Source organism: Zeus faber (assembly GCF_960531495.2).
Source record: "Zeus faber genome assembly, chromosome: 13".
In the NCBI taxonomy this organism is placed as follows: Eukaryota; Metazoa; Chordata; class Actinopteri; order Zeiformes; family Zeidae; genus Zeus; species Zeus faber.
In genome coordinates, this window is record NC_137198.1 from 7,237,159 (window position 1) to 7,260,984 (window position 23,826).

The following is a 23,826-nucleotide window of genomic DNA, read 5'->3' on the forward strand; positions in this document are numbered from 1 at the left end:
GTGCGCGGCGGAGGATCCCCCACCCCACCCCACCCCACCCCCCGCAGCGTCCGTGGTTCTGCCGGAGCGACATGCGGAGCGGGCGCGATGTGTTCCCAGGGGTAGCTCCGGGGTCCCCGGCTCGCCTCCCAGTTCAGCGCCCGGTACCATGGCCAATGTGAAGGTCGCCATTCGGGTCCGTCCCCTCACCGCGAGGTAGGCTCGTTGGGTTCTTGTTTTTGACGGGTCTGTTTGACGCCGGAGTCCGGGTCGCTCGTCCGCTGGCTCCCGCCCTCAACCCTTGGAAAAAGTTGCGGAACGCAGCGAGAGACCGAGACTGTTTCGTTTCACCACCGGTGTATCCGCAGCCAGTTGTCCGTGCAAGTCAAACGTCAAGGCGGTAATCCGTGACATTGTTTGGCCAAAAAGTGAATCCCGTGTGCGATCCCCCTCCTCCTCACTTTACGGGAGAGGGAGAGGGGGGACGGGCGGCCATGGGCTCCGTTCGGCTTCACTATCTACACTTATCGGCGACCGGTCCAACATTAAAGTGGTAATCCATGAGTTGGGTTTGCTTAAAAAAACAAAAACAAAAAAGAAAAACAAACAAAAAAAAAAAAATCCCATATCGTCGCCTCCCTAAAATAATGGCGTAAGTCATTTGGTCGGGTTTCTTTTTCAGAAAACACAAAACAACTGAACCAAACGTATCATATTCATTCATGATTTCATTCAAAAATGTTATGGCGATAGATGATTATTGACACACTGAGGAGGTGGGCGATTTTACCAGAGGTGGCCAGCATCATGAGGGGATGATTTAGGCCCCAAAAAAAGTTTTTTGTCAAAAAATGACTTATGCCATCATATATGACAGAGAGAGATCAGTTCAAGAGGTTTATCTGTCACATAAGTTCATCCATATATGCAGTGAAATGTCATTGCAACGCACGGAGGCGCTCTGTCACGCCTCTTTAAATAATTAAAGCGCAAAGCTTATTTTGTTAGAAAAAAATCCCACACGTTAGATTCTTTTGTTTTCTTTTGTTGTTGTTTTTTTTTTGCTGGCGTATAATGAGGAAACAGGCACTCGACGTGTTTGCGTTATGCATGTGCTCCTCCACACGCTGGGTGTGCGTCGTCGGTGCAGCATGGAAGCGGCATTAAAAACAGCCCCACCACCTCCGACGACCAAGGAATCACAAATCAATCAGAAGAAGAACATGACGTGAAAAAACGATTTGTCATTTCTGGGATTTGTAGTGTAATTCACCCGAAGCAGACAATGTCATGGATTACCACTTTAAATGGCATTTCATGATCAGCGCCGTCATCTCCAGCAAATTCACCCGTGTTTTAAATGAGCGTTTTATTTTTTATTTTTGGAAAGAAAACTTCCTGGGTTTAACAGTGCAGTAAAACTTTATAGTGTTGCAGCAGCGTTGTACCAAGTTAGTGAGCCCCACACGGGTCCCCCAAATTACCCTGTGCCCAAATCACTGCAGCATGGACACCCTGACGCCTCCACAAGGAGAGGCAGAGGGTGCAGATTTATATTTATATGCACTATATATCTATTTACACTAACTTGGAGCCTGTGATGGTGGTTTTACCGACAGGACACTGCAGTAGGACCACAAGAGCCTGATGGTCCAGACAATGCTCCTTTCAACGGCTCTTCCTGGAGTTTTGCATAATAACAGACCGACTAAAAATAGAAGTACCTAATATTCACTGTCATGCAAATCTGCGCTTCATGGCTCTAGTTTTGATTATATCCTTTATCAGCTTTATTTTTTATTATTATTTTTTTTGATAAGGTCATGCTGGATCAGAAAGATATTTAAAACAAATCTAATCATCAGCTAGTTTTTTAAAGGGCCTGGCCCCTAAGCATATTGTAAAAAAAATAAATTAATAAAAAAAAAAAAATGCACATACATTATGTGTGAGTGCATATATATAATTATGATGATAATAATAAATATAATAAGCAGACATATTTAGTATAAATAATACATAGAAGTATAACAAATAAATCTCTAGGACTAATAGTGATATTCCCAGAGAAGGTGTGTGAACACTGGCAGCTTCGGTTGCTGGCTGCTCGCCAAAACGTCACATACTTCTCCCGCCGCTCTCGACGTTTCAAACGAGCCCACGGAAGCGGCGGCTCACCGGGCAGGGGAGGGAACGGCAGGAACATAGAACTCCCATCCTCGTCGCCAACCTTGCGTTCTAATAACCTTCGGACGGCGACCTCAGTTCACGCGCTTGACCTGAACGTGCGCTGCCGACGCAACTCCCAGCACGCCGCTGACGTTCGTCAAACGAGCTCCTTGCGGTCGCAGTCTGCCGCGCCCGCGCCCGGCGTGGCCCGGGTCAAGATCAAAACGAAGGCCTGAGGGTTTTTCTCGGGAGATCTGGACGGGACGGACACTGCGCAAGAAGCCTGCAGCGGCGGCAGCGGCGTCGTCGCGGTATTTCTTGGCCCCATTCTGGCCTGGCCGGTCCTCACAAAGGGCAACGTCACAAAGGACATGTCCTGGTGTTTGTGACGCTTCAACGCGGAGATGATGATGTCATCTATGCTCGGCGCGTCTCTGAAACGAGTGAACCGTTTTACAGAAATGCACTTCATGTGTCATTCATGGTTGATATTGAGCTTTACTCAAAACCAAAAATAATGCTGGGTTAATTGCAAATGGCACAAACATCGAACCCCCAACGGCCATTATCGTGGAGAAATATGAATTAAAATACTGTTGTGGTAGCTGAAGTATGTTGGCGTCAATGCAATGTCTGGTAAAATCTTTGATGTAAACATGGTTAATGAAACGATTAATGTGTTATTTATTGGTAGTTGATTAATTGACCAATTGAAAACTTCTGCTTTGCTGCATAACATTGTGAACGCACATTTGACGGAGTAATTAGTTGGCACACGGGTGCATCCGACCATCACGTTTGATGCAGATCAGCCATTGCCAGCCCTGTGTAATTGAGGCTGCAAGTTGACCGGCTGATGGCGGTCATTCTGTTTATTTGGACCAAATTTGTAGCGGGAGTTGCGAGAAGAAAAAAAAAAGTTTTGGACTTGCATCAATATGGCGGAAATGTCATGACGCAAACAGGCAAACTGAGATATCCACCTGTCGACCTCCAGATCAATCCACCAGATTTTTCACCGCCCGTACCAGGTTGGAGACACCTGTTGACTAAACGTCGCTAGATACATGACAGTGCCTCAGGGTCGTTCCCTGAACATATCCCCCAAATTGGATGATGATGCCACACTGCGCTGATGTGTTATGGCAGATTATGTGAAATAGGCCCCGCCCAGACGTCTTTTGACAACTTGGCAAATTAATTGTGGCCAAACTATGGGGCGTAGCAGATGTCCATAGAATAAATTGTATTCCGGGCAGTCCAGACATGCTGCGGTCCAAGTTTGATGAACATTGGCCCATGTCTGTAGAAGGGGTTTGGGCGGGAAGCGGGGGGGGGGGACGATTTTGGCAAAAGTCAAAATGGCGGAAAATCTATCATGACGCAAATAGGCGGCGCCGGGGTACTCCATGGACGCAAGAAGTTCACCCATATCCATTGACCCCCCACTCACCGCCCCCCGCCCACCGGGGGAGCATGGGACTGGGGACTGGGGGGTTGTTGTGGTTTTTTTTGGGGTCAAGCCACAGCGAGGGTTGGCATAATGAAGCTCGTCGAGGATGGTGATGGGGTTCATTGTTTCCCACACTGTTCCCCACCGTTAGCCATTAGTATATACCATAATTTATTATATAATATCATATATACTGATTATTAGTAGATAATATCGTTAGCATATAATATCATATGTACTAATGATGAGTGTATATAACATCGTATAATTACCACAGCAGGAGGTTTAACTTCTCGCTGTGACCGGCTCCACTTTCATACTTTCACTGTGTTGCATCAGACACACTCCAGCTGTGGGATCACACACACACACACACACACACACACACACACACACACACACACACACACACACACACACACACACACACGTGCGTGTGTGTGTGTGGGACGGTTTTTATTTGAATCCAAACAGTCAGTGATGGCACTCCCACCGCCTGTTTCGCCGATTTCACGGAAGACACACACACACACACACACACACACACACACACACACACACACACACACACACACACACACACAGATGAACAGTACATAAATGAATCACAGTGAAAGGTCACGTGAAAGTGTCGTCTCTCGTTTGAACTGGTCCAAATTAGGTCGCTCTCTTCTCCCTCACCCAGAGGAAGAAGAGCCGTTTGTTTGGCTCAGCGGCGCAAATACAGTGATTTTTCCAAAGTTTTATCATCAATCAACAGTTTGTTTGATCTTTTTACAATTGGAGTTATGTTGATCTGTCTTCACCTTGAAACATTTGCATACAGTACCTAAGCCTGTGTCCAGCTTAGGTTTAGATTGTACAGGCTCTGATTGACGCTGTGATTAGCCAGCCACAGATTTAGTGTTTATTTCCTTTACAGGGTTGATATAACGAGCCTTACAAGAGGCATAACATACGTTACATGAAATCAAATAAGGATACAATGCGTGGGCATTAAAAAGCTTAAAAAAAACCAAAAACAGACGGACATGGAAGTGCAGTATGAACAAAACAGACCTTCACACCTAAGCAGGCTTTACACCGAGTCCGTAAACACATCCGACAGTCGGACCCCAGCGGCTGTCGGAGGAACTGTGTCTGGGTTTTGCATCGCGTGGCGGTAAAGTGTGGGTTCGTTTTTGTTTAGTTCCAATAAAAAACTGGGCCGACGTCTTGTCGCGCGGGTTGGGAAAAAGTGAGGAGGAGGGGCTTATCACGCAGGGGGCGGAGCTTCAATCCCACGCATCGGAGCGCACCGCGGCGCGTCGCAGCTTTCGCGTGTGCGCGATCTGACCTCCTTACAGGAATGAATGGGACTTCCCGGTTGTTGTCAGGTTTGGTGTGAAGCGGGCCCTAAACACAGCAGCGGGACTCGAACCCGCACCCGCCTGGACCGGCGGGACGCAAACCCGCCGCCGTGCTTCGCCGTAATTCAGTTTATTGAGATGGATGTTTTCTGTTCGCAGAGAGAGTCTGGAAGGCGGACGCTTGGCGGTGCAGGTGGAGGAGAAGTGTGTGAGGATCCGAAATGTCAAGGTGAGTGTGTGTGAGTGTGTGTGAGTGTGTGTGTGTGAGTGTGTGTGTGCGTGTGTGCGTGTGTGTGCGTGTGTGTGTGTGTGTGTGTGTGTGTGTGTGTGGTCTGCCTCTATAATGCTGCATGTGTGTTTTGCGTTGGTCCCAGTGACGTCAGGGCTCTGGGAGTGCATCCATCTCAGAAACAGGATGTTTACAGTCTTAACTTCCTGTTTGACTCCCCTGTAGTTTGCCATAATTGCGGCGATTCCGGACTCGCGACAACTAGACACACACACACACACACACACACACACACACACACACACACACACACACACGATCCCTGACACACTAATTTACCTCCTGACGCATAGTAACACAGGGGTTCCCAGCGTGTGGTCCGGTGACCCCCGGGGGGCCTCCTTCGAGGGTCCCTAGCGAAATGATGAACAGTTAAACTTTGCACCATTATGTAATTTCCGAGACGTTATGGCGCCATAACATAACGTACAATAATGACTGTTTTGATCCCAGATTCACTGTTATCTTCTTAAATATAGTAAATACTATCTAACGATGAAAATATTAGGGGCTGCCCCCTGAAAGCGGTCGATTGAGATTCTTCAAGCAGTCGAGCTTTTCCTCAGTCAGTGTGTATGACAAAATGCACAGGGATAACATTTCAAAGTAGTTTACATGATACGCGATAATACCGTGTATCACGATATTTGGGCGGGACTGCGTCACGATATAACATTTTGGAAATCACCCAAGCCTGTTCCCCAAATACATTATGGAGCTTTAACAAGTTGTAGTAGTTGATGTGTGGCGCTCTGACTCTCCCCGCTGCGTTTGCAACACACTGCTCGCTGTTATTCATGCCGCCACAAAAGTATGTGATGACATTTTAAATAAGCTGCGTTCTAGTTTCCAGCTGTGATTGATATTCAAACGTCTGGCACGGTCCCGCAGAGTCGTATTTCCCACCGTCACAGTGGGGGTCACATTGGCTGAAGCCACATTTCCACAACTCTTGACGCTGCAGCAGTGCTGAGTTCAGCGTTTTACTTTCTCTGACGAATGACGGGAGAAAATATTCTGGTTACCAGTAATAATATCAACATTAGCCGAAATTTGATTTTGTCGTTATGGGGAACTTTATAATTTCGATGTCATTTCTTGGACCGTATGACTTATACACCGCTAACCCCGCCAAAATCCGTATACGTATCCGACAGCCAGATCCTCCCCCTATTGGTCGTCGGCTGAACTGCCTCCTGGTTTCGCATCAGAAAGAACTGTATGTAGGAGGATGGGAGAGATTGTTTTCCCCAGTTCAACAGTGAATAGTTTGCTCAGCCGGACATTAAGTATTTCCCATGAATTAGTTTAAAACTTCTTTAGATGTTTTTTACAAAGTCCAAAATGACAAAAATAACAGAACAAAGTTTATTGTATGAGTATGGTGGCAGCCAATGTTAACATTATAACATCATGATTATATATGATAACATCATGATTATATACAGTGTATGTGAGTAATTTACTTAGTTTTAAGCCCAGTTCCCCAAAAAAAAAAACGGGACCGACGCAACGTCCTGTCGTAGCGTCGACTGCGGAACTTGTCACATTGATTTGGAAAATTGGAGGAGGCGGGGCTTATCAAAAAGTAGGGGGGGCTTATTGCCGCGCGTCACAGCTTTTCGCGCCCTGGAATCCGACTCTCTGAAATGAATGGACTTCCCGATTGTTGTTGTCGTTTGACGGATTGGGTGTAAAGAGGACTTAACCCGGGGCTCTTCAACTGCATTCGGTTGAGGGCCAGATTTTCAGCCTGGCAAATTAAATAAGGGCTTTTTTTTCCATTTTTGAGAGTGTAAAGATGTGTAAAATAAAGAAAAAGAAAACTTGGCCAGTTGAACCGACGGGCTCTAACCTATAAGGATTTATTCACACCTGTCATTCCTTTGCTTTGTTCCTATTCATGTTAAAATGTTGCACTTGGACCTTGGTTTGAATCGTGTTCACACTGCAACGCCTAAAAGCGGACGGTAAACAAAGCGCCATGCGCTTGCAAACTGTTTTGTGATTGGTCAGTATTTTCCGGGAAGTTTCGTAGGACCCCCCCCCCCCAGAGGGTTAAACGTAAATGGAGCGTCAGCAGCGCGTGTGTACGACTGCTTTTGTTGCTGCTTTCTGCTTGATATTTATATACCGGTGTTGGGAATATAAACAACATTTTTAATTTGAGCATCAAGGCTACGTCCTGTTTGTCCGTGCCACTGCTGCACCCCCTTCTCCTCGTGTGTGTGTGTGTGTGTGTGTGTGTGTGTGTGTGTGTGTGTGTGTGTGTGTGTGTGTGTGTGTGTGTGTGTGTGTGTGTGTGTGTGTGTGTGTGTGTGTGTGTGTGTGTGTGTGTGTGTGTGTGTGTGTGTGTCCCTTCGTGCATGGCCTGTACGGTACATAGACGCACCGCAAACCAATCCGCTCCGTGGAGCGGAAGCAAGCGCGCCGTGATGCCACCCTCTCGTGGCGTCTCGGTGCAGTTGATTTGGTCCGGAACAGAGTGCGATTGCTGTGTTCACGCGTGCCCGAACGAAGCCATCTCGAGGGGGGGGGGTTCTCCGGGAACCGGAACAAATGCTCCCAACGAGCTGGATGTGCGTCCGCCCTGAGCCCTGAGAGCCATTTTGCACAAACTGCAGGTTTGTCTCATCCAGGTGTCAAGCCCTCCATGGATAAATAAGATCAGTGTTCACTGTTTTCCTCCTTTAAGTTTAGATCTCTAAAACACAATGGGGGGAGGGGGGCGGGCCTTTTCTGAAACGATGCGACGCAGACGGGCCACATATGGCCTCCTTCTGTCGTGCGGGAGAGCGAGTCCCGTGGCTCCCAGTGGAATCATTATTTTGGGAAAGTGGGACGGTTTCGGAGGACCCCGCCACGCAGAGGGCCGGAGGAAAAACAGAGGCTCAGACGTTTGCGGAACAATAAACTCGAGGGTCGCAAAATAGAATAGGTCAAGCCGGCTCCGAAAACGACCAAACCCGTCCGAGGAGTATTTTGGAAGTGACCTCGAGCAGAAAGACAACGTTTGGGGTCGCTCCCACCCATGGGGGGGGGGGGGGGGGGCAAATGTTCCTGTAACCTGAAGCCTCTCACAGCGAGGCCGTGGTCCGATATCGTACCATCGTACACTCACGTTTTCGGGGACGCTCGATTGGCCGGAGGCAGTGTGGGCCAAAGGTCGCGTTGGAGGGAGGGAGGGAGGGAAGGAGCCACTTTCTGGTGGAGCTGTGCGGCTTTTGTGAGCTGACCATAGGTTTTTTTCTGTTTGTGATCATAAGATAAGGCCAGATAAGATGATAACTACTTGCCGACTAGTGAAGCAATATGGCAGGTGGCAGTCAGTACAGTGCAAGTTACAGTATTGCAGCATTACTAATAAAGGTTGCACATGTTAGTAACAGTAGATAACATGCCATAATAACAGTATTAATAAGGGTAATAGTACCAATGAGCCTAATATACCAACAGTCCTAATATTCATATTCCACGGTGGTACCGGTTTTGGATGTCCAGCATGCAGTATAAGTATAATCCAGGTTCACAGTCCACGGTGGTATTTGTGTCTCTGTGCAGTATAAAAACCATTGTTATTGTCTGAGCTGTTTACTACCATTGTAGCTGAAACGTCACGGTGGCGGTAGAGACGGTGGAGGAGGTGAGGATCCGCTCACCCCCAGGGCCCTTGTCAGCTGTTGTGGACGAGGCGGAAAGAGCCACGTCGCCTCTTTCCGCCGCCGCTTGAGTCCGGCGGTTCAGAAGCGATGCTCGGTGGCGCGGCGACGCCGCCCGTAGAGAGCGGGCGTCCGCCCGGGCACGTCCGGGCCGCTCTCAGCAATGGCGACGAGGGGCTGGGCTGTTTTTGGCGATCCGGCCGTTTGCGAGTCACCCGGTTAAAAAGGATTTGTTCAGTTTGTCGGACTCTTCGTTGGTTGGATTCAGCCGGCGTGACGAGTCAGGAGAGTCGGCTCTTGAGTTGTGAATGGAATACTCACAAGAATCCCCTCACTCTGTCAAGCGTATTTATTTGGGAAAAATGCAAAGTGTAAATCCGTCACACTCGAGATGAACTACGCCGAATGCCTTCACTCCCTTTTCACGTTCATTTAACCCCCAGTAATTATTTTGCCGGAGTCACCGAGTCGCGGACTAACGACTCTTTTGCCGGAGTGACGCCAAACTCCCGAGTCGTTGAGAGGATTTGTTCGCTGCGGACAAAATCGTTTCTCGCGTCTGGCCTCACCACCCAGCGGGAGGGAGGTTAGTGGTGTAAAAGCGCCGGCGTCGATAAAGAAGCACAGGGCTGCTGTTTGTGTTTGCTAATGAACAGCCTGGCCCTAATTCCAGAGTCATTACCGAGGCTCTGTTCACCGCCGGTTCAGCGGTTTGGGAACTCGCGACAGCTTAATTTCTATTTCGAGCGCCAGTCCTTTTGTTTTGTTTTGTCTACAGACACTTGAACTTGGCCACGTTTTTAGTGTTCTGCAGAACAAAAATCAGTTTTCTTGGCCTATCTGACCAACTTTAGACTTATCTTAATCAGAAACAGAATCAGAATCGCTCTATTCTGCCAGCTGCATGTGCAGGAGCAATTTGTCATGGTGATATAAATAAACTAAAATAGAATAAAACAAGTGAGAAAAAAATTATAATCATGAAATAGAATAAAAAGTCAAGTGAAAATAATAATAATGAAATAAAATAGAATAAAAAGCAAAGACAAATTTAAAATAAAAAATGCCAAATATAGACAAATAGGCAAAACATAGAAAACAGACAGAAAAAGCCAAATATGTAAAAATATACAGAAGGGTGCTGTACAGTGGGTGCAGATGATTCATTATTGGTATGGTTTTATAGGGTATAATTTACTGCTGTGTACTTAGTAAGTTATTCCACTTTGCATATTATTTGGGCATTTACATGTTCCTCATGTGTGTTTTGTCCGTCTTGTCCTTCCGCAGCCGGACGGGCGGACGGACGGAGCCGTGGATTCCAGGGAGAAGCTGCTGGAGTTTGGCTTCGACTACTGCTACTGGTCTGTGGATCCGGCAGATCCCCAGCATGCTTCACAGGAAGAGGTAAATCAAGAGATAATATACAGATTGATAGATGGACAGAGGTGGAGGGAGTGATGGATGGACAGAACTACAGTAGAGAGCTGGGCAGACCGAGAGCGGTAGCTGGACAGAGCCAAATCATAGGTGGACAGCGCAAGAGAGATGGATGGATGGATGGAGCAAGAGATAGATGGATGGACAGAGCTATATGGGTGGATGGGCACAGAAGACGGAAAGATGGACGGAGCAAGAGAGATGGATGGACAGAGCTTGAGATGGATGGATGGACGGATGGATGGACGGGGCGGATATCAGCTCCATCTGTTCCCCGGAAGGTCTTTCATGCCAGGTGCCCTGCGATTGGCTGATGATCTCCTTGCGTCCCTGCGTGACGATTGTGGTGGAGGGTTGCGCCGGACCCTCGGGAGGGCCACAGCCGGGTGGTTGCCACTGAACTGACACTGAAACGCGTCTGATTTGGGGGAAACTTGTCCATATTCCGACGCATCAGCCAGCTCGCTTTCCGTCTACTCCGTGCCCGTGGGGTCCCCCCTCCCGGGCGGGGTCCTCTCTGGGCTGCCTTTGTGTGCGCTGGTGAAAGAAGGGACTGTGGTGAGGGCCCACACACTGCAGCAGACAGGGGAGCGCTTCTCCTCTTTTTTGGGGAGGGTGGGGCGTGTCTGGATCTGGCTTTGGCCGCCTCTTTCCTCTGGCGAGGTTGTGCCGAGTGTCGTGGTTGGTTGGCCCCGAGCGACTCGAGGCACTGATTATGGGCGGGGCCGCCTGGCCCACGATCTGATCTGTTCATCCGGCTTTGATAAATTCCGAATTCCGAAAATCCTGCTTGTGACATTGTCGCGGACAAAAGTGTCTTGTAGGGGAAACGTGGTCATGCTGCGCTGGGTTACTCCGGCAGGGGGGCGTGGAGCTGCGTCCTCCATAACCCCCCCCCCCCAGGTATGGCTCCCTCTTGCTCCATCAAACATGTCAGTCAGTGCTGCTTCCGTGGGGTTTGGTGGGAAGTGGGCGTGTCTCTGCTTGCTCCGAGTGCCGCCCCCTTCCTGCTGCGCTCTCGTGGGACTCGGGCCGAAGTGGAACACGACAACGGGAAACTGGGTCTTAACCCCTGCCTGTCCACTCCATCCCAGACTGCACCTCCCGGTCCCCCGTACGGGTGGAGCAAGAGGTCGAGTGCGGTGTCTCTCTGACCTTAAATGAGCTGCCTCAGCTGCCGCAACATGCATGAAACATTAAGCGTTGGTTTTTAATATTATTTAATTTGAAGAGGTTTTTCTGCCTCAGACGGAGAAGGCAGACTAGACCGGATGAAAAGATGGAGGATCTGTCAGGTGTGGTGAGGGGTGGTGGGGTTTTTCAAACCGTGCTGAAGAACGATCCCTAATGGAAGCCAGATGCAGAGTCCAGGGGAGAGGCCGAGGGGAGCGGGTTTGTCGGGATGCCTCTGTGTTGTGATGACTATATTGAGTATAGGGCTATAGGGGTATAGGGCTACTAGTTAGTATGGGGTTACTAGTTAGTATAGGGTTACTAGTTAGTATAGGGCTACCAAACATTAACTTGAACTTTATACTTTGTAAGTTAATCTTTATTTGTATAGCCTGGTCCCCGCCCCGCGAAGCCACTCGCTGTTTATTGAAAGTAAATTCATATTACACGTGTCGCGTGTTCAGATTGCACCAAATTCCACACCGCGCGCTTGGGTTCCCAGCCATACACCCACTAAGTGTGTAGGACAGACAGACAAGCAGACAGACAGACTCAGATTCCTTCCTCTACAGTGAGATGCTCTCCCATTGGTGGAAACCCTGTCATACTGTGCTCCTTCAAATGTGCTGAAAATGGATCGTGTGAGGTACTCGGTGAAAGAACAAGCGAGAGATCGGTTGACGTAGATGGAGCCGCGGGTCCGCTGTGACCCCTCCCCAACCCCCACAGCTCCACCCTCCACCCTCCACCCTCCATCACGCCTGCCAAGCACACAGCTGCTTCACCAGCCGGAGGGGGGGGGGCTGTTACATTTCAAAGCCAGTACGTCACAGCTGGAGATTGAGTTTGGAGCACAATGCTGGGGTTTTTAATCGCCCCCACCCTCCGTTCCTCCATTCCTCCGTCCCTCTGTTGGAGTGCATGATGTGATTATTCTCTGTGTTTCTGGGTCTGTGTGTCAGGGATTCCTCTGGTGGGGGAAGAAAAGTTCCTCTGTATGAGAGCGGAGCATCCTGTAAACATTAATCCCTGTAACGCAAGATGAGGGGGCGGGGCTTAGAGAGGTAGCCACGCCCCCCACGCTTAGAGAGGTAGCCCCGCCCTCCCCCCCGCATGGGTTCGGCTGCGAATGGCTGCGGGAACCACGCGCTGTCAACAAGCAAATTAATCCGGGAAAGCCTGTTGGAAAGAGGTGTAGCAGCCGGGCGGTAGAACCTGCGTTACAAGCCAGAGGTTCAGGAACGAGTCGAGGCACACGCTGCACCGACCCAACCCGGGAGCCAAGCCCAGAGGCGGCGCAACCCTTCAAAGAGTCCATTAGTGAGCACTCCCACCTCTTCAGCCTGAGTCGTCTGGAGGGTGGTCGACGGTTCGATCCCCGGCTCCTCCCGGTAGCCTGCTGCAGTGTGCTTGAGCAAGGCACCGTGGGCCGGGCCTCCATCGCTGCCGGAATGAGCGGTAATGCACCACGGGGCCGAGGGGCCGAGGGGAGGGGCCCGTCAGACCATCAGAACAGGCTCCCGGCAGAGGCTCTGAAAACCTAACAAACCTGACGAACCTTTCAAGCCTCGACGCCTCCCTCCAGACGCCGCCTTTATTTATTTGTGTAGCGAACAGCCTTTGCCCCGCGGTCGGTTGCAGCAACAGTTGGGGGTTTGTGGTGTTTGCTGCGAAAAAACGACGGAATGCATGGCCTGCATATCCCCCAAACCCCCAACCCCCCCTCCTGTCTGCATTCTCTTAACTTCCTCTCTCTCTCTCTCTCTCTCTCTCGCTCTCTCGCTCTGTCTCTCTCTCTCTCCCATGTGTAGACAGGTCTGAATAATGAGGGGCAGCCCTATCTGTCTGACCTACAGAGCGCTCTCTCTCTCTCTCCCTCTCTCTCTCCCTCCCCCCGTTCCGCTGCCTCGCTGCCCTCCCATGCTAATTTGACCTACAAATTGGGTGAAAGTATGACAAGCGAGGGCTCTGTTGCACTCATCCCTCCTTCTGTCGCTCTCTCCTCCGCCCTCGGGCCGCTCCCCTCTCTCTCACCGGCTCCTTCTGGCCGTGCACCACGCCCTGTGAAGGCTCACGGTCAGTTGCTGGAAAGTCACGCTTTACCAAGGACCCCCGATGTGAGAGAATAATAAACACAGGACCCCCCCCACCCCCACGTACAGTACAGTCCCAAATATAATTTGATATTATTTGATATTTAATACCATATATCTCACACCAATTCAGTTAAAGTCGCATTGTAGCTACGGTGGCCAGGAGGTGCACACACACACACGGACGCTCTGGCTCAGTGCCACGGACCCCACTTAGACGAACAGCGCTCTGCATGGATGTGACTCGAGCGATGTCCTTAAATTTCGGCGCACGGGGGTTAGGGTTCCGCTGCCACAGAATCACTCTTTGCCCCCCTAGTGGCAGCAGCCTGGAATGACATTTAAAGATGTGAGCGGAGTTCTGATTGAGGCTTCTGACATGGCTGTTCTGGGGCTTGTGGTTCTTACCTCTCTTTAATGTTTGCTGCTTGTTCCTACAGGAGCTTCAGCTGCAACAAAATCCACTGGTGGTAGCTCACTTTGGACAAAAGCGTCTGAACGTAATGTAATGTCGTTTAAAACCACTTTGGAGACAGACGGTTCAGTGTCACCAGGTCGGCTCGGTGACACGTTAGTGGTGTTAAATACGTTTTTTGTTTTTTTTTCTTTGCCAAAAAAATCAGCATTGATCTCTTTCCTGACCGGCTGTTGGCTGTGTTTTCTGTTTTTAACCCCTTCACACACCCCCGCCGGGTGCGAGAGGTTTCTTTGAAGGGAAATGAATCGGTGACGTCGTGGCTGTTGAAGCCAACGAGAAGCCGATGTTCTTTAAATGTGGCTTGGTGTGTACACACACACACGCACACACACACACTCACAAGCACATAAAATCCCAAACTGATGTTTGCCACAGCCAATAATGAAAGGACTTAACAGCATTACTCTCTCTCTCTCTCTCTCTCTCTCTCTCTCCCCTCCCTTTTTCCTCCCTTTGCTTTCTCTTTACTCCATTTCTTTGACACGTTCCCTCCTTGCTCCCGCACTCCGAGGTTCACACTCTTCTCTCTCCCTCGCTCTCTTTCCCCCCCCGACGCTGCCCTCTCTCATGGTTTTTGTCATCCTTTCTTTCCTTTATTCCTCTCTCTCTTCTCTTCCACTGTCTCGAAACGCTTCATGGCTCCCAGCGCTCTACTTTCTACTTTCCCTCCCCTACTTCTCTCCACATATTGCCAACTTTGCCCCCCCCCCCCCCCCCCCCCGCGTGTGTGTGTGTGTGTGTGTGTGTGTGTGTGTGTGTGTGTGTGTGTGTGTGTGTGTGTGTGTGTGTGTGTGTGTGTGTGTGTGTGTGTGTGTGTGTGTGTGTGTGTGTGTGTGTGTGTGTGTGTGTGTCGCTCACTCTCACACTTTGGCCTTGTTTACTGATGTCATTTCTAAATGTGGGTCAGACTATTATTATTCCACAAATGAACTGGGTGGACGTGAGAGCGACATCACATGATCGGTCCCCTCATGGATTTCTAACCCCTTTGCGTATTTCTAACCCTCACTTTGATATGGATTAGACCACAGGCTCCATTGATTTCGCCCAAACTTCCGCACCGGCCTGTGCCCTAGTTTGGCAGAGGACAGTGAAACTAGGATCGTAACACTCATAATTGTACATTCTCTCAACGCCTTATACATTAAATCAGGCGAGGTTCTAACTTTTAATTTAGCTGGGTGACGCCCCTGGAACCTCATGAAGGACCCCTGTTGGGTCTCCGGACCCCACGTTGAGAACCACTGACTCGTTGGATTACTAATGGATGTCTGATGATCAAGCAGGAGCGTGCTCAGTAGAACCTCCCCTCGTTCGACCCTCTTTGACCCTGGAATGCAAATGTGGCGTCAGAAATGGCGTCAGAAATGACCTTTATATTATTATTATTTCTTTGTGTTATTCTAACTTTGTATACAATATTTCATCGATTTAGTATTTTATTAAACAGGTTGGGAAACACCTTTTAAAATAAGGAATTCCTGGAGTTTTGGACGGTTGGAATTGTCGTTTGGAGAATGAAACAAGGAAACAAAAAAAAAAAAAAGGCATTTTTGATCCGTCGCAAGCAAACAGAGAGTTAAATATACCTTTAAATCCCCTCCCTCCCTCCCTCCTCCCTCCCCCCTCCTCCCTCCTCCTTTGGACCCGATGGTTTCCACTGCGTTTCCTCACCAGAATTAAATCTATATTCTTTCTTCCCCTCTCATTGTGCTCCTGTCTGCTTGTGTTTTCCTGGTGAAGGAAGGTACCAAGCACCTTCCTTTGTTGGACGCACACACACACACACACACACACACACAGGTACACACTCTGTTTCTCTTCCTCTTTCTCATTGTATTCACAGTAACACACTGTACATACACACAGTCTAACACACACACGCAGTGACACATACAATCCTTCTTTTCGCATTTAAAACTCTAAATGGCTCATTCACAAACAGACAGAATCTTTTTTTGTTTTTCTGACAAGGTTCGGGACACCCCAAAACAACCCGAACCTCAGCGCCATTTGCTGTTTATTAAACTATAAAACAACAGTTAAAAAAAGTTTTACTTAATTGTAAAATGCATTATTGTTATTATTATTAACATCACATATGCCTCTGTTTACTGATTTTTATTTACTTATTTTTTTAAACGAGTTTGCATTCCCTTTACTCTAAATATCTGCTGCTATTGTGTGGAGATGTGAAAGTAGGTCTTTGTGTGTGTGTGTGTAATTAGAGTGGTATTAAAGTTTTACGGCCTCCTCCAATTTGAAGTGAAACTTCTGTAGAACTGTGTGTGTGTGTGTGTGTGTGTGTGTGTGTGTGTGTGTGTGTGTGTGTGTGTGTGTGTGTGTGTGTGTGTGTGTGTGTGTGTGTGTGTGTGTGTGTGTGTGTGTGTGTGTGTGTGTGTGTGTGTGTGGTTAATTTGATCCGTTGTTCACATTTGAACGCCCTTTTCACTCCCATTTCAATCCCTACAAAAACAAACTGGTAGCACTATACAAGCTCGTCGTGATGAGCCCAACTCACTACTCGTGGTTTAGTTCCATCAGAGTTAGTTTAAAGTATTTTTGCCCACTCATTGTAAGAAGAAACCACCGATCAAAGTTGGACCATGGACACAACAGCAATACTGTCCAAGGTGTGTGTGTGTGTGTGTGTGTGTGTGTGTGTGTGTGTGTGTGTGTGTGTGTGTGTGTGTGTGTGTGTGTGTGTGTGTGTGTGTGTGTGTGTGTGTGTGTGTGTGTGTGTGTCCTTGGGCCCCGTGGCGTCTTTATTTAGGAGGGTCTGTGTTTAACAAGGGTTGCGTTGATTCTCTTTCTCTCTGTCCATTGAGGGAGGACGAGGCCGTCTGGAAGGATGGAGGACCGGACGGGGGGGCGGCGGCGTCTGCCTCGCTCTTTGTCTTTGTGTGTTTTGAGCTTCCATTCAGCCCCAAAACACTTTCCTGCTCCAGGGTTCGTTGGAGCGCGGTGGACACACGCGTGGCGTCCTTCAGTGTTGAGAGGAACTCGTGGCGATGTACAACGTTTGACTCTTCATCTCGACACACTGAGCGACTGCTCCCCGAGGCAGAAGCATTGAAAAACTAAATGATGTAATGTAACCAGCGCTGGGCAATATTGCAAAAAATGTTATTGCGATAAAATTTTTATGCCATTGTGTAACCTAGAAATAAAATAATAAAATATCAAGGAGAACCTAGAAATAATAATAATAATAATACCTGATAATAATATATATATGAATAATAAAACTGAAAATAAAATGCTCAATATAATTTTAATATAATTGACATTGCACAGGACTTGTAATGTAAGTAAGAAGTGACAAGAACAAGAAGTAACAAGTGCAGGTGCTTTAATAATTCTGTTAAATAAAATTGAGATCAAATCAAAATACATTTAGCACGTCGGCCTGAATCTAAATAAATCATAAAGTTTGTGGTGTTGCTCACCTCCGTCAGCTCGCCTCGTCGATACGTTTACACAGTGGATATTTACTGTCTGCTTTGGGTCGGAATTTAAATATCCCCCCCAAAAATACGCCAACGTGTGGGTGTATGTGGCTGTATGTGGCCCTCATGTGGGTGTATGTGGCCCTCATGTGGCTGTATGTGGCCCTCATGTGGGTGTATGTGGCCCTCATGTGGGTGTATGTGGCCCTCATGTGGCTGTATGTGGCCCTCATGTGGGTGTATGTGGCCCTCATGTGGGTGTATGTGGCCCTCATGTGGGTGTATGTGGCCCTCATGTGGGTGTATGTGGCCCTCATGTGGGTGTATGTGGCCCTCATGTGGCTGTATGTGGCCCTCATGTTAACGATGCGTCATCTTTCTCCTTCTCCGAGTTGCTCATTTTGGACGCTGCCACTCCAGAGGGAGCGGGGCTTCTTTCTATATCGACAAACGTGATTGGCTGGAGGTGAAAGGTCGGCTGGAGATCGTAATCAGCAGAACACATTATGTAAAATATCAAACTTATTTTATTTTGACTTCGAGGAAAAATATATTTTCCAACCAAGGACCCCCCCGAAAAATAATTTGATAGTATTTGATATTTAATATGATGTTTCTCACACTATACGTGTGGAAAACATTCATGGGTAAAAGTATATTCAATTATAATCAAATATTTTTATTGAACGATTTCAAAATACAGAGTACAGAAACAATGTATTCAATTAAATCAACATCATCTAAATGAACAAGTCACATTATAGCGACACAAAATATCAGACACAAATCCAGAGAACTTTTACTTTTCATGGATGAACTATGGACCCCTGGGGGTCCCCGAAACCTGCTTTGACAATTACCGGTTTACACCACAAGTCCAGAATTTATGTAAAACATCCCATGTTTTTATTTTATTTTTTATGCCATAAGTAGATTCCAGCGGCGATTAAAGTTTCCATCAGAGGGTGGATGAATCTTTAATAAGTTGAGTTTTTCGATGCTATTATGTTTACAATCCTTTGGTTCTGGGAAAAGTGGTCAGAACATTTTGTTGTAGTTGTGGGACTCTTGAGTCTTTCCGTGTGAACCGCGCCCCGTCGTGTCAACATGCACTGTTTCTCAAGGCTCAGATCAATATCAAGCCTGATGAATATGAATAACACACACACACACACACACACACACACACACACACACACACACACACACACACACACACACACACACACACACACACACACACACACACACACACACACACACACACAAACAAACAGCCCCTGGCTGGGTTCTAGCCGGGGGGCGTTTCACCAGAGCTTTCAGTCTCTTCCAACTCAAACTCTTGTCACCAGCAGGTTTTTTGGAAGACTAGATATTTTTCCTAGAAGGCTAGATCTGGATCATTCTGACTGACCACAGACTGTCAATTCCGACGCGCGCGCGCGCGCGCACACACACACACACACACACACACACACACACACACACACACACACACACACACACACACACACACACACACACACACCTCCAATTAATACACAGCCAAGGAGACTCACATATTCAAGCAAGAAGGTGTTTGAACCCCCTGGGGCCTTGCAGTCTGCATGATCTCCCCTGTCCTCCTCCACAGAACACCTGCATGTCAGGGTGAGACATTCCTGCCGATGCCACTGGCAAGGCATCGGTCCAGATCTGGAGCAGGTTCCCATGCAGATAACTATCCCCCTCCCCCCAGAGGGATTAATAAAGTATATAAAATACAAAAAGAGACCCATGAAAATGTAAACCCATCGACACACTTCCACGCTGAGGTGGTATCTCCAGAATATTTCCCATGTTTGATCCAGGGAGGTCCTGATCGCTGGGAGGTGATCCCACGCTAATTCCAGTGTATGTTTTGGTGCGAGGGGTAGAAGGGGTAAAAGAATGCTGCGTCGGAGGTCTGGTCCGGATCAGGTTGCGTCTCCCAGGCCTGGGTGTTGCTGTGGGCCGGAGGTGGTTGGGGCACCTCGCAGGGGGCCGGGGGGGGCTTTTCGGTTGTTTCGAGGTGTGACGGTGATCATCGGGTTTGCGCCATTGCCATGCCCTGATGTGTTGTGTTGTCCACCTGGAGATGTTCCTCACATACGAGGAGATGGTTCTGGTCCTTCCTCAGCCTCAGGGCTCTGTCCTCCCATAGGAAGAGGAGGCTTGGTGGAGTTGGGAGAAGGATAACAAGGAGCCTGGGTCGAGTCCTTTGTTGTGGACAACCCCTCTCCAACCCTACTGTACATCCATCCATCCATCCATCCACCCACCCAGAACATGCAGACTCCACACAGAAAGGGCCCAAAACCTTCTTGCTGTGAGGCAACAGTGCTTACCACCGAGCCTCCATCCATCCATCAACCCATCCCTCCCTCCCTTCCTCCCTCCCTCCCTCCCTCAGGTCGCCCATCTCTCCGCAATCCACCACAGTGAGGTTTGTTTTCTCAACCCATTCACTTGAAAAAATGTATTTTCCCTTTTTCTTGCGCACATATGCTCACTCACTTACTCTGACACACTAACACACACACACACACACACACACACAATACCACTCTGGTGTTTACGCTCGTATTCGCTGAGCTCCTTGGTCCTTCTTGGCCAAACCCCTCCTCAGGAAGCAGTGATACCTCTCCGCCGCTGGCCCGCCGCCACACTATTGTGACCGATGCAGCCTCCGTCTGGTTTCAACACAATGTGGTCACACTGTAAACGCAAGGAAAACACGCTGCGTTGTTTTTAAACTACTAGTGAGATGTCTTTTCCATTTGAGACTTTTTCAATTTTTTGTCCTATGGCCTTGTTTTTGGTTGTCGAGAAGCCGCTGTATTTAATCACTGCTGTTTTCCTAAAAGCTGGAAACGCGTTGCTGTATTTTGTTTTTTATTGGCGTGTCGTGTCAGTTGTATGAAACCACATTTTTTTTATTTAGTTCCGCTCCCTACAACGTGCCGATTTAGTCTCCTCACGGCTGAAGACGGCCAGCCCACTCTCAAACAGAGGGCACAATGATGAGCTGGAGATTCAGAGTGTATGACAAACCGCAGAGCGCTGTGGTAGAAAGTGTCCAGATGTGAAGCCTTAGGGGCAGACGTCGTATAGAAAATATCACCATAATCTAAAGCAGGTTGCCGGATAATCCACAAAGAGGGGTTCAGCTTCAGCAGAGGGACATTTAAATTCAAAACCCATTGAAAGCAGCACTATAATAGCGGTCTTCAGCAACCTCCTAGAAATGCTGTGGCCTGTGAATATCGGTTTCCAAAACAAAACTAAGCAAAAAAATCCCACGATCCCAACAGGTTGCACTGAGCAACAGAGGCCATTTAAAAATAAGAAAATAAGATGCATATTTTGGCCTGTGAATATATGAAGGATACTTTACATCTTTCAACACGCCATGAACATTTGACAAGAGGTATTATAAAAACTATAAAAGTAAATAAAAGATTGATTTACAAATACTGAACGACAAACAAAGACAGGGAATAATATGCTGCCATCTTGGATTGAGGACACGTGATAATCACGTCTGTGCATGTTTCATGTTTCATGTTTCAGGGTGTGGTGTGCACCGGTGAGGGTGGACTTTACAGTATATTTAATGTATAACGTGTTTGGTTTTTTGTTGTTTGTTGCGTCCTGTGTGACTAAGGTGTTCCAGGACCTGGGCGTGTCGGTGCTGGGCGCAGCCTCGCAGGGATACAACGTGTGTCTGTTCGCCTACGGACAGACCGGCTCCGGGAAGACCTACACCATGATGGGACCCTCGGTGAGCAGGGTGGAGCAGGGCGGGAAGATTTGATAGATGGATGGATGGATGGATGGGTGGATGGATTGAAGACACTGATACACTGGAAAAACTCTCCCATTTTCTCCAACATATTCTGTGCCGCGAAACTCAGACATAGTTCATCCGACGGCCATGATCCTGATGATCCGACTGTCGGATGTGTATAGGGTAGGGTTGCCACGGTTACAGGTGTTACACAGCGTACACCGATTACATTACTTGCCCACCGCCCCCACTGTCGTTTTTCTTAATTTTTTTAAACTAGAAATGAAACCCATTTTGTTTATTTTCTCGCATCAGCGTCGATGTTTCATCAAATAAAAAAACTAATTTGTAAAATACTAAATGTGTCATGATACTTAGTCAGACGCTTCAAAACTGAAAGCCTCTGCAGAGTGCTCGCGCAGCAGAGTCTGCGGAGTCACATTTCACTTATCACGGGAGGAGAGGAGGCTCTAGGAGGCCTCAGAGCAGGTCTAGATCTCGACCTCGTCTCCCTCCATCCGTTATTAGCGCCCGTGCATAACGGGGACACTCCGCCCGTTGTAAAATGTCCAGTGTCACCGGTGTTGTCACAAGTTTATCAACCGGTGGGGAGAAATGACTCAGCGTGGCATCCCTAGTGTACTGATTCGGTGTGAAGCCGGCTTAACTCTGGAAGAGAATGTAGGGAATAAACAGAGCAAAGCAGCCATGTGGTTCAAATATTGCCAATTGAATGGTTTAAATATTGGTTGTTTAAATATTGCATCATAAACCAGTAGCAACTGAATGTAACTGTTTGTTCCAACAGCCTTTCGTGCCATTATTTACACAGTATTTCTTTTGTTACGCTTGTTGGAAGCACTGTGTCAATGAAGTTAACCAGATTCCTTCTCTCTCTCACTCTCTCTCTTTCCTTTTTTGGTCGTTAGGATTCCATTGGGTTGACCCCCAGGATCTGTCAGGTAAAATAACAGAAATAAATATGTCCATATTTAGAATTTATAATGAATGATGCAGAGCTAGTTCTGTCAGACAACTTGACCTCGCCACATGCTTCCACGCCCTTATTAGGCCGGCCTATTTCACCATCCAATCCCTCCTGCCCTGCCTGCTTTGCTGCCTGCATTGCTGACTGCTTTGCTGCCCTACCATGCTCCCTCCACCTTCCCCTGCGTCCACCTGTTAGCCTCTACTCTTCTATCCATTTGGGGGATTAATTCAAGCTCCTCGCAACCTTTATTTCCATTTTCGCTGTACACCTCGCCGGGAGTGATGAGCAGTAAAAAAAATAAAATAAAATACAAAAAAAAACAACAGACGCCAAATAAATGAATAAAGATCATTTTAAAGTAAATCCAAGTCTGTCAGAACAGATATTATAGATGGTATTGTTCAAACCGCTGACCCTCGAGTCTCCTTTCTTCCTCCCACCAGGGGCTCTTCAGGTCTGAAGACACCTTTCCAGACGGACAGAACACCAGCAGAGTAGAGATCAGGTAATCATGGGTTTTGCTTTGAGTGGTGATGTTAGGAGTCTGTATTTTTTTTATTAGACGCGTGTTCAGCATCCTTAGTATGACATTAAGAACAACGCGAAGGTACAATGAGGAAAACGGGCTTTTAGCTCTCCAGTAAGTGGCGCAAAAAGTTTAAAAACTAGGTCTCCTCTAGTTAACTCTGCCTTGTGCAAAACCCAGAAGAACCGGCAGCAAAGCTTTGGTCGTTCTTGCGGCCAAAGCGTTTTTTTGATTTCTGATCCGTTTGTTATTCTGCCGCTCCGTCTTCAGCTTCCTGGAGATCTACAACGAGCGCGTGCGGGACCTCCTGAAGGGCGGCGAGCCCCACAAGAGGACCTCGCTGAGGGTCAGAGAACACCCCGAGAAGGGACCCTACGTCCAAGGTCAGTCCTCCCACCAAACTATACCCTCGCCCGGGTGAACTCGACGCCGTGTTGTTCCCCTGGATAAAGCTGAAGTCCCCGTATATTGTTTTTGTTGGGATTGGTATGTTTCCCACCTGGCTTTCAAGTCTCAAGGTTTTCAAGGTTTGGCGTGGGAGAATAGTCTCGTTCTACTGCTAATGTGGTCATTTTAAACCCCCTGTGAAAGTGTAACTACAAACAAACCTGACTCAACGTGTGCTACAGCTGGGTGAAACCTCCCTTTGAAACTGAAACAACATTCAGCTTTGCTGCCTTAAGTCAAGTGTTTTGAATTTGGAGGCCAGATGAGGCGCTGGTTCTCAGGGTTTATAGCTGCTAAATGGTGCCCACTTCTAAAAGCCAAAATGGGGAACCTCGACACTAAGATACGGGCCACCAGTTGAAAAGGCCTTAAGTGCTTTAGCCTTTTTTTAACTGGTGGCCCGGGGGCCCAAACGCGGTCCACGTATTTATATAGACCGGCCCTTTGGATAAATGTGATGGTTAGCAATAAACTGTAGTGAGGTCGTACGTTCAATTCACCTGCGATGCCCTGCGTCCCAACA

General features: G+C 48.0%; 1 protein-coding gene across 1 annotated transcript in view; it reads left to right on the plus strand.

Annotated features, from left to right (window-relative positions):
- Positions 1 to 70: 70 nt before the first annotated feature.
- Positions 71 to 23,826, plus strand: part of stard9 (StAR-related lipid transfer (START) domain containing 9) — a 55,792-nt gene continuing 32,036 nt past the window's right edge. The window contains exons 1-7 of the mRNA XM_080012728.1: positions 71 to 195; positions 5,110 to 5,179; positions 10,189 to 10,305; positions 21,217 to 21,333; positions 22,269 to 22,301; positions 22,774 to 22,835; positions 23,127 to 23,239. Of these exons, the coding sequence (XP_079868854.1) occupies positions 149 to 195; positions 5,110 to 5,179; positions 10,189 to 10,305; positions 21,217 to 21,333; positions 22,269 to 22,301; positions 22,774 to 22,835; positions 23,127 to 23,239 (559 nt within the window). The 5' untranslated portion in view covers positions 71 to 148. The remainder of the gene's footprint in view (positions 196 to 5,109; positions 5,180 to 10,188; positions 10,306 to 21,216; positions 21,334 to 22,268; positions 22,302 to 22,773; positions 22,836 to 23,126; positions 23,240 to 23,826) is intronic.